The 10,896-nt window shown below is 43.0% G+C and overlaps 1 protein-coding gene across 1 annotated transcript in view; it reads left to right on the forward strand.

Annotated features, from left to right (window-relative positions):
• Positions 1–9,504, forward strand: part of gpat2 (glycerol-3-phosphate acyltransferase 2, mitochondrial) — a 67,087-nt gene extending 57,583 nt beyond the window's left edge. Inside the window, exons 11-22 of the mRNA XM_064936979.1 lie at positions 4,313–4,395; positions 4,887–5,005; positions 5,369–5,439; positions 5,706–5,869; positions 6,040–6,143; positions 6,247–6,431; positions 7,485–7,562; positions 7,684–7,791; positions 7,861–7,981; positions 8,210–8,278; positions 8,449–8,504; positions 8,592–9,504. Coding sequence (XP_064793051.1) covers positions 4,313–4,395; positions 4,887–5,005; positions 5,369–5,439; positions 5,706–5,869; positions 6,040–6,143; positions 6,247–6,431; positions 7,485–7,562; positions 7,684–7,791; positions 7,861–7,981; positions 8,210–8,278; positions 8,449–8,504; positions 8,592–8,708 — 1,275 coding nt within the window. The 3' untranslated portion in view covers positions 8,709–9,504. The remainder of the gene's footprint in view (positions 1–4,312; positions 4,396–4,886; positions 5,006–5,368; positions 5,440–5,705; positions 5,870–6,039; positions 6,144–6,246; positions 6,432–7,484; positions 7,563–7,683; positions 7,792–7,860; positions 7,982–8,209; positions 8,279–8,448; positions 8,505–8,591) is intronic.
• Positions 9,505–10,896: the final 1,392 nt, after the last annotated feature.

The following is a 10,896-nucleotide window of genomic DNA, read 5'->3' on the forward strand; positions in this document are numbered from 1 at the left end:
ACACCTGGAAAATGTAGTCTCTTATGGTCAATCTTCCAATGATATGCCTACAAATACGTCACAATGCTGCAGACACCTTGGGGAAACGATAGATAGGGCAGGCTCATTCCTCTCGCATTCACAGCCATATAAGGAGACAATGGAAAACAGAGCATCAAAAATCCTGCTCATTTCCTGGTTGCCGTTTCATCTTGGTTTTGCCTGTAGCTCCTGTTCTACGGCACCCACAGACAATATCTTTGCAGTTCTGGAAAATTCAAAGTGTTTTCTTTCCAAAGCTGTCAATTATATGCTATATGCATAGCATCTTTTTGTGACAAAATATCTTGTTTAAAACGGGAACGTTTTTCATCCAAAAATGAAATTGCGCCCCCAGAGTTTCAAGAGGATATCCAAAATGTCCATTTATGTGGCGTGTTTGATCCAGAAAAACACAGGTTGCAACTTGCCCAACATCACTACAAAATATCTCAAAAGTTACCTGTAAACTTTGCCAAAACATTTCAAACTACTTTTGTAATACAACTTTAGGTATTTTTTAAAGTAAATAATCGATAAAATTGAAGACGGGATGGTCTGTGTTCAATACAAAAAGAAAACAAACTGACGCTACTTTTCTGGTCACGCGCATCTATCCAACAGTCCACTTCAAGTGACTCTCATTCAAGATGGCCGTACTTCTTCATTACACAAAGGAAAAACCTCAACCAATTTCTAAAGACTGACGTCTAGTGGAAGCGATAGGAACGGCAAGCAAGTGCCTTAGAAATCTAGGTCCACATAGAAAACCCATTAAAAAGAGTGACCTCAACAACAACAAAATTCCTGGATGGTTTGTCCTCGGGGTTTCTCCTGCCAAATAAGTTCTCTTATACTCAGACATAATTTTAACAGTTTTAGAAACTTTAGAGTTTTCTATCCAAATCTACCAATTATATGCATATCCTAGCTTCTGGGCCTGAGTATCAGGCAGTTTACTTTGGGCACACTTTCATCCGGATGTGAAAATAGTGCCCTCTAGCCTTAAGAATTAAGGGATTAGAAATCCATGGTTTAAAAACTAAGGTGTCGTAATTGTACGCTGATTCATGTTTTCTTTTAAAAACACAATTAGAATCTTTCCACGGCCTCATAGAGGATCTAGATACTTTTGCTATCGTCTCTGGATTAAAACCAAATTATAAGTGTACTATTACGTATTGGATCACAAAAAAATGCAAATTTACATTACCGTGTAGTTTACCAATTAAATGTTCTCACTAAAGGCATCAGTCATACAAAAGTTATACTTAAATCCAAACTGGTTCTCTAGTAAATTGGTAGGAATGTCTCATCCTATGTTCAAGAATGGCCTTTTTCCCTTTATTCAGATTACACCTGCTCACTTTCGGTTGTTTGAAAAGGAAATTATCTCAAATATCGTTATTTTTTTTAAACAAGCCTTAGAAAGTTGGTTGCAATTTCAGTTTAATCCACCTGAAAAGACAGAACAAATATTGTGGTTAAACTCAAATATACTAATTGATTAAAAATATATATATTTTTCGAAGAAATTATTTAAAAAGGTGTTTTAGTGAATGATATCATAAATAGGACTGGTGGAGTTATGTCACACATGCAGCTAACACAGACATGGAAATATCTGCTCTACCCAAAATTATAACCAACTAATTGCAGCACTACCACAAAAATGGAAGAGGCAAGTAGAAGGGGAAAAAAGTAAGGAACTGGTATTTCGGCCCTGTATTAAAGAACATAACTGGTTAAAGAAAAGTGTGATAAATACAAACATATATCAATTGTGCTTGCATTGAGCTTGCTGTCATTGCAGGTAATCTCAACGCTGTGCGTTACAGGAAAGACATCCTCTTCCCTCATGTGGTACCCTTCCTGCAGTATCACTTCTTCTTTAGTGAATAACTGTTCAAAGTTCATACCAAGTTGCCGTAATCAGCTCGCACTGTATTCTGGCTGGTCTAGTTGAAATTCACCATTCCAGCGTAGTGATTGTCACTTCCACGTTGAAATTCGCCCTTTTAAACATTTGGACACCAGTCCTCACGTCATCGGGAACTAAATTGACATCCGTCAACGGGCTTTTGTACTGTGGGAGAGAAGGTCGTGTTTCATAGTTCTCAACCAATGTCTGTTCACTTGGGGGTGTCCACTGAATGAGCATAGTTTACTTATGCAAACATTTCTCTCATTTAGCTAAAATCACAAATAGTTTCATATTTAAACATTTAAATTGCACAACCATTCCATGTGAATCTTATAACTAGAATGTGTAGATGTCCCAAGATTACATTTGTCGTCCTTTCATCAGATATAATGTCCCAGACACCAACTGATCTGATATCATATTCTTTAAGTACCAACGGACACTTTCAACTGGTCGAGAAAGGGAAATATTGTTCCATTCCTCAACCTTTTGATGTTGCCATACTCTCTCTGTTAACAAATGGCTTTCCAAGAGTCCATTCTGTAGAGTGGAGAGAAGGGGGAAATATATTTATGGGGGGTCATAAACCTCACCCAACAGGGCAACGTCATGACAATGTTTCGATTTTATACCTTCTAAGCCTGCATGTTGCGATTCTAATGATGTTTTGAAAAAAGGCATGAGCTCTGATTAGGCTGTACACACTTCATCAGTCTCTCATTCACCATTTGACAAGCATTTGATAATGCCTCAAATTTCCTGGCTGCATCCCCTTTGTGGCCGTAATGCCCACGAAAAAAATCTGTGCCCTTGGGCTGAATATAATAATTATGATTCCCTTCTCCCGGCTGCATGCCGAAGTATCTCACTCGTATGGCTCTCAGTCACATGGTACATGTCTTTCTCACAGGCTACAAGTGAAGACAGACACATCGGGGACGGAACTGTGCGCGTCCTTATCCAATTCCGAGGCGCATATTGGAAGAACTGTCCACATTTACTTTTTGTCAACCAACAAGATGAGAAGGCGTAACAAACAGAAAAAGCACTAGTCTATATACTATCCCCATAGTACAAGCATTCACCTATACCGTGCGAGAAATAAATATTCCAAACATAGCCCGGGACAGTTGTGGAATGCCCTAGATCCCAAATTAATACAACCACTAGCATCAACAAAAACTGTTTTAAGCAATGAGCCTGACAAAACAGATGAGAACATTTAGCTTAAAATGTTGTTAAACTATTAGGCTATTTCTTCACATTATAAGCGCAGCAATGCGCAAATGGCAGTAGGCTATAAGCGCAAATGTTCCATTAGCAGGAAAACACCATTCTCAAAAGTGACCACAGATGCGATGATGCATTAAATAATTTTATTATAAAGGTGAATTATTATGGTGAAAATTATCTTCCCCCAAACTTGACACTCACACACTGCATATGTTTGCCAGTTAGGCTCTACACCTGTTATAAAGCAGATTAATGTGCTTCATTTTAAGAAGTTATTTGGCCACTGTGATTACCAACAAAGGGTATATAACAAAGTATTGAGAAACTTTTGTTATTGACCAAATACTTATTTTCCACCATAATTTGCAAATAAATTTATAAAAAATCCTGCAATGTGATTTTCTGGATTGTTTTCCATCATTTTGTCTGTCATAGTTGAAGTGTACCTATGATGAAAATTACAGGCCTCATCTTTTTAAGTGGGAGAACTTGCACAATTGGTGGCTGACTAAATACTTTTTTGCCCCACTGTATATGTGTGGAATTAGTTTAGATTTAAAATGAACCATTATCATGCACCTGTCTTGAAACGGGGCATCGGGGAAAAATACATGTCATCTATGCACTTAAATAGCAAATGGAGGACACTTTTCCATTGGTTTATTTTCACACCAGTCAGGTAGGCTCTACTCCTGTTGTAAAGAGAAGCAATGTGCTAAATATGAGGAAAGTTGATGAATAAAGTAAGCCTAGCCTGATGGGATCGTCCTCTTTTTAATAGAGGCCCTCACTGTTTTCTCGCGCAATTGCATAGCCTATAGAAATGTTGCTCAACATGAGCTCATGGGCTCTCAAAGTGTTTGATTTGATTTTTGATTACATTTGCATTGACGTCAGAGTGATTAGAGGGACAGTGGAGTGCCGAGTACCAGGCAGTTAGCAAGTTTGGTGGGCTACTAATGACCATTAGCAGCATCAGAGCTGGGAGAAGCCTAATTACCCAGGTGGAATTTGACTGCCGTCATGACTCGTGACCGCCGTTGTGGCAGTAATGCGGTCACCGTAACAGCCCTAGTTGTTACTGAGTGTGCACGTGTGACTTTTCTCTCTGCTGTGTGTGTGTGTGTGCGTGCGAAGGAGATGTGTGACACAGGGAAGTGTCGTGTGGATGGTGGGCGCCCTCTACAAGATCTCCTGCTCCCTACCATTCTACACAACAGGTGTGTGCCTGCGCTTCCATCACATCTTATCTCAATATTTGCTGTTCAGTCCTCACTTCTTATGAAATTCAAAGGAGGACGATGGGAAAAGGAGAGAGTTGAAACGGGGTATCAGCAGTGGGGACTGAAGATGGATGGAGAAAGAGTTTGTTGAGTCAATCTGTCTGGCTTTACTTGGTTTATTAGGTCTGTTTAAAGTCTCTATTGTTCACAGCTCAAATAGTAAACACACAGCAGTGAACAGGAGAGCTGGCCAAACCAAGCTGGGAACCTGGTGGGATATACACACACTTTTTTGATCTGACTCACAAAAACACTCATTCAAAGTGCCTAACTGATGCTCAAACACCCTGCAGTCTACTCTCTAGGTTTTATGCTTCCTGTTGTCTATCTGGCATCCCTAATTGAGATAATTTCCTGTTTTGAAGGAGCTGATTTGGTGAAAGGTCTTCAGGCTGATATGTTTGTGCGCGCCCTTGCCCTTCCTCCAGGTCTGATGCGATATTTGGCCAGAGGACGATGTCATGGATCCTGCCCCCTCGTTATTTGCCTGAGCTCTGCCAATCGGAGAGAGACCTCAGCATTGCCCTCACCCTGCACCTCACCTACTGTGAGTTACACACACACACACACACACACACACACACACACACACACACACACACACAGAGATGCATACATAGGCGCGCGCACACACCCCCACCCTGCCCTTCATCTACTGTGAGTCTATTGCCGTCCTAAATCAACCCCTAGTCCTCACCTCTAGACTCTTCTTGATTTCCCCCTTGTACATCAGAAAGGACCAGATCAGCTATACTGTACTAGTCTGGAGTTTCCATAATATCTTTGACACTACATCACTGTCCAACCCCCCTCTCTCTCTCTCACACCCTCTGTCTCCATCTCTTTGACATGTCATAATGCCAGTTCCAGTCTTAACATGTAATATACCTGGTGTTTTTCCTCTTTTTAGCCACTGTGTCCTGCATGGCTGTGATGTCCACTAGCCTGGTCTCCTGTCTTCTACTGCACAAACACCGCAGGGTAGTGTGTATGTGTGAGAACTATTCTCCTGCCAGCCCTGTGGTGATATCACAGGGAACACACACCATCTATGACCATAAACTCAGCCTGGGGGGTTAAGTACTGGAGTCCCGTGTTTTTCTGCTTTGCTTCTTATTGTTTGTGTGTATAGACGTTATTAGAGTCGCTGATGCTGACTTTCTACTCTCAAAGGGGCAATGCCCTGTTCTTTCATTTTATTGGTCATTAGGTCATCTGCTCACCTCATTTTCTCTCTCTCCATCCAGGGTGTATGTCTGTCTGTGTTGTGTCGTGACGTGGCCTGGCTGCTGGAGGAGATATTGTTCAGGAACAGAGATGTGGGCTTTGGGGGGAGTCTGGTTGGGGTGGTCTACCACTCCCTCACCCTCCTCACCCCTCACCTCACCCTCGCTGCCCATCCCAAAGACAGGTGTGTGTGTGTGTGTGTGTGTGTGTGTGTGTGTGTGTGTGTGTGTGTGTGTGTGTGTGTGTGTGTGTGTGTGTGTGTGTGTGTGTGTGTGTGTGTGTGTGTGTGTGTGTGTGTGTGTGTGTGTGTGTGTGTGTGACGGAGAGGGAATACCAACCATTTCTCCCTTCTAGGTCTGATCCCCTCATCGCTCCCCACCCCTCTCTCTCTGCCACTCTCTCTCTTTCCCGCCATTCCCAGATACTCACACACACCTTCATCCATGAGGCCGTCGGAGGTACGTCTGTGCAAATTCATTACCACATTCACAATCTTCATTGATTAGTTGTATTATTTATGACTCTTTTGTTTTTCCTACAATTGACTGTGTGTGTGTGCAGCGTGTGCGGTGTCGGCCATGCTGTGTGAGGTGGCAGGCTGCGGGGGCAGCAGCAGGATCAGGGGTGAAGAGATTAAAGGTGACGAGGTCAGAGGGGAGATGGAGTTTGACGTTGCACTGTGTCAGGATGAACTGACTGAGAGAGCCCTGCAACTCACACACTTACTGCCCCCGGGGTATATACCTGTGAGTACGTACACACACAATGCCCCCTTGTGAACAATACCTCACCTGTGAATAGTACACATTCACACACACATACCTACTGTGCCTGGAAATACTATACTAGACACACAATGGACTGGCTGGGTGTGTGTGTCTTATTCAATGAATGTTTAATGGAGCAGCACAGCCATTCATCTAGCTCTGAGAGTGCAAGAGATTGTGTATGGAGTGTGTGCTCTCGAACTCTCTGTCCTCAAAGGCTTTTAATCAAAGACATAAATACTAGGCCTTTCTCTCTCTCGCTCCCTCCCTCTCTGATTGCATCAGTTTTTATTTCTATCTGACTCACACTGTTTCCTCACCCCCCCACCCATCTGTGTTTCCTCACCCCCCACCCATCTGTGTTTCCTCACCCCCCACCCATCTGTGTTTCCTCACCCCCCCTACCCATATCTGTGTTTCCTCACCCCCCCCACCCATATCTGTGTTTCCTCACCCCCCTACCCATATCTGTGTTTCCTCACCCCCCCACCCATATCTGTGTTTCCTCACCCCCCTACCCATATCTGTGTTTCCTCACCCCCCTACCCATCTGTGTTTCCTCACCCCCCTACCCATCTGTGTTTCCTCACCCCCCTACCCATCTGTTTCCTCACCCCCTTCCTACCCATCTGTGTTTCCTCACCCCCCTACCCATCTGTTTCCTCACCCCCCCTACCCATCTGTTTCCTCACCCCCCTACCCATCTGTTTCCTCACCCCCCTACCAATCTGTGTTTCCTCACCCCCCTACCCTCCTGTGTTTCCTCAACCCCCTTACCCCTCTCTCTGTTTCCTCAACCCCCCTACCCATCTGTGTTTCCTCAACCCCCCTACCCATCTGTGTTTCCTCAACCCCCCCTACCCATCTGTGTTTCCTCAACCCCCCTACCCCTCTCTCTGTTTCCTCAACCCCCCCCTACCCATCTGTGTTTCCACATTGACTGATAACTGCCTGTCTGTCCACCAGTAGCAACGAAATATGCACAGATAATGCTCTGACTTGCCCCATTTTTCTGTCTTTCTTTCTCTATAGCCATGTCAGTCATCTCATGGCTTTGCTCTGGATGCAGTGGACACACTGGTGCGCTGTGGCATCCTTGTGATGGAAGAGGTTAAAAGTGCATCACACACAAACGTACATCTCTCACAACACACTTTCACCATTTCAACCGTGTTGATTGGGCTTATGTCATTTATATCGTGTGTGTGTGTGTGTGTGTGTGTGTTTGTAGGTTCCTAGCGATACGCCGATCTGTGATTTCTGGAGGAAGGGTGCTCTGACCTGGAGTGCTTCAGACGACCATTCTGACTGTGAAGAAGGAGAGGAACGCTCCTTCAAGGTACACACACAGAACTACTAATCAACACAACTCGGTGACTAAAATCTATCTCTCTCATTCTCTTTGTAGTTGAGCCAGCCCAGCCAGTGTCCAGACCTGCTTTTCTTCCTGTGCAGTCTGATGGCTGGCTACCTGAGGGCCCTGTGCTGGGCTACAGAGGGTTTAGACCTCCTAGACACTCCGCTACCAGGTGTGTGTGTGTGTGTGTGTGTGTGTGTGTGTGTGTGTGTGTGTGTGTGTGTGTGTGTGTGTGTGTGTGTGTGTGTGTGTGTGTGTGTGTGTGTGTGTGTGTGGAACTCCTCTGAGGAGCTGTGTGTGTGTGTGTGTGTGTGTGTGTGTGTGTGTGTGTGTGTGTGTGTGTGTGTGTGTGTGGAACTCCTCTGAGTAGCTGTGTGTGTGTGTGTCTCTCACCCTGCAGAGGCTGTCTGTTTGGGCCAGATACACTCCCACCTGTGTGACACTGCCCAGAGGGACAGGGGACACTATGGTGAGACTGGAATTACAAAATGACATACACACAGAATGCTTAATACCCATACTTCAAACATTTGCCTAATGAAAATCTCCTCTTTAATAACCATCTTTTATGTCTGGAGGTTACGCACATGACTCACCTTTCACAAACACTGGTTTGTTGTGTGTGTGTGTGTGTCACAGAGAGCTGCTCAGAGGAGGTGGCACGTGTGACAGTCAGGACGCTGACAGACCTGGGGGTGAGAAGCAGTCACTGTATATGATTAACTTTTTATCAGTGACTCACTGGTCCTTGCACGTGTATCTAAATAGTGTTTGTGTGTCAGGTGCTGGTTGAGGATCAGCAGAGAGGATGTGTGTTCCTGGGAGTCAGTCCACTCTTCCAACAGACAGACAACAGACAGAAGCTCCACAGCTTTGTATCCCAGTTCCTCTATGACTAACACACACACACCACAAGAGAACGACCAAGCAGTGAATGGGAGTAAAGTCTATATAGTGAAGCTCTATAATGTTTAGCCTGCTCTTATTGACTTTCATGTGTTTACATGATCAAGTCGTTGGAATTAAGTTTACATTTTACTGTTCTCATCAGGCAATTTTTTTGTTTAATCTCAATGCGTGTTTCAGTTTAGTAAAAGACTTTGCATGAGTCTATAATGGACCGGAACATTGGGTCTTGTTTCAGTTTAGATGTTGCCTTTGGCCAAAGATGTATAGTGATAACTGGGCTTGGAACAGTTTGCATTTTTGGACACACCAGAGAAATTGAGAGAAGATGTGTATTTCTAGTGTTAATGATGCAGAAAAGCCCAGTGGAAAGTGTCTAGCAAGATTTTTTTCATATGATGCCATTTGTTACGTTTATGTTATAAAACCTAGAAATGTTTTTATTTTCTGAATCCATCATTACTCTGCTCTCACAAACCTGAAGCACCACACTCCATTAGAAGTGATAAGGGTCATAATGATTGAGAACAATCCCTATAAAACTAATGTGTGGGCAGCCATTCAGTTTATTGTTTGCCAAGTGTTCACATAATTAACAATGGTTTATGGACTAGAGGTCAGTTTAGATTAGAACTCTTGAGTCTTATCAAGTCTAGGCAGTATATTTCTATCATTCCTGTTCTTGGCAGTGTATATCTATAACTGTTCTAGGCCAGGGCACTCCAACCCTATTTCTGGAGAGCTACCCTCATATAGGTTTTTACTCCAACCCTAAACTAGCAAACATATATAATAAATGAAACTAAATAACTTCAAACCTTGCTTACATTTGTATATGATCACTGTTATGCATGTAAATACTTTAGAACAGATTTCCCAAAATGTTAATGTTTTTTATGTCCAATGAAAATTAAGAACATATACAGTACCAATCAAAAGTTTGGACACACCTACTAATTCAAGGGTTTTTCTTTATTTTTACTATTTTCTACATTGTAGAATAATAGTGAAGACATCAACTATGAAATAACACATGGAATCATGTAGTAACCAAAAAAGTGTTAAACAAATCAAAATATATTTTATAGATTCTTAAAAGTAGCCACCCTTTGCCTTGATGACAGCTTTGCACACTCTTGGCATTCTCAACCAGCTTCATGAGGTAGTCATCTGGAATGCATTTCATTTAACAGGTGTGCCTTAAGTTAATTTGTGGAATTTCTTTCCTTAATGCATTTGAGCCAGTCAGTTGTGTTGTGACAAGGTAGGGGTGGTATACAGAAGAGAGTCCTATTTGGGAAAAAGACCATATTATGTCAAGAACAGCTCAAATAAGCGATGAGAAACGACAGTCCATCATTACTTTAAGACATGAAGGTCAGTCAGTACAGAAAATATCAAGAACTTTGAAAGTTTCTTCAAGTGCAGTCGCAAAAACCATCAAGCACTATGATGAAACTGGCTCTCTTGAGGAACTTCACAGGAAAGGAAGACTCAGAGTTATCTCTGCTGCAGAGGATAAGTTCATTAGAGTTAACTGCACCTCAGATTGCAGCCCAAATAAATGCTACACAGCGTTCAAGTAATAGACACATCAACTGTTCAGAGGAGACTGCATGACTCAGGCCTTCATGGTCGAATTGCTGCAAATAAACCACTACTAAAGGATACCAATAAGAAGAAGAGACTTAATTGGGCAAAGAAACACGACCAATGGACATTAGGTTGGTGGAAATCTGTTCTTTGGACTGAGTCTCCAAATTTGTGATTTTTGGTTCCAACCGCCGTGTCTTTGTGAGACTCAGAGTATGTGAATGGATTATCTCTGCATGTGTGGTTCTCATCGTGAAGCATGGAGGAGGTGGTGTGGGGGTGCTTTGCTGGTAACACTGTCAGTGATTTATTTCGAATTCAAGGCACACATTCTGCAGCGACACGCCATCCCATCTGGTTTGGGCTTAGTGGGACCATTTGTTTTTCAACAAGACAATGACCCAACACACCTCCAGGTTGTGTAAGGGCTATTTGACCAAGAAGGAGATTGATTGAGTTCTGCATCAGATGACCTGGCCTCCACAATCACCCGACCTCAACACAATTGAGATGGTTTGGGATGAGTTGGACCGCAGAGTGAAGAAAAAGCAGCTAACAAGTGCTCAGCATGTGTGGGAACTCCTTCAA

Source organism: Oncorhynchus masou, chromosome 25 (genome assembly GCF_036934945.1).
Source record: "Oncorhynchus masou masou isolate Uvic2021 chromosome 25, UVic_Omas_1.1, whole genome shotgun sequence".
NCBI lineage: Eukaryota > Metazoa > Chordata > Actinopteri > Salmoniformes > Salmonidae > Oncorhynchus > Oncorhynchus masou.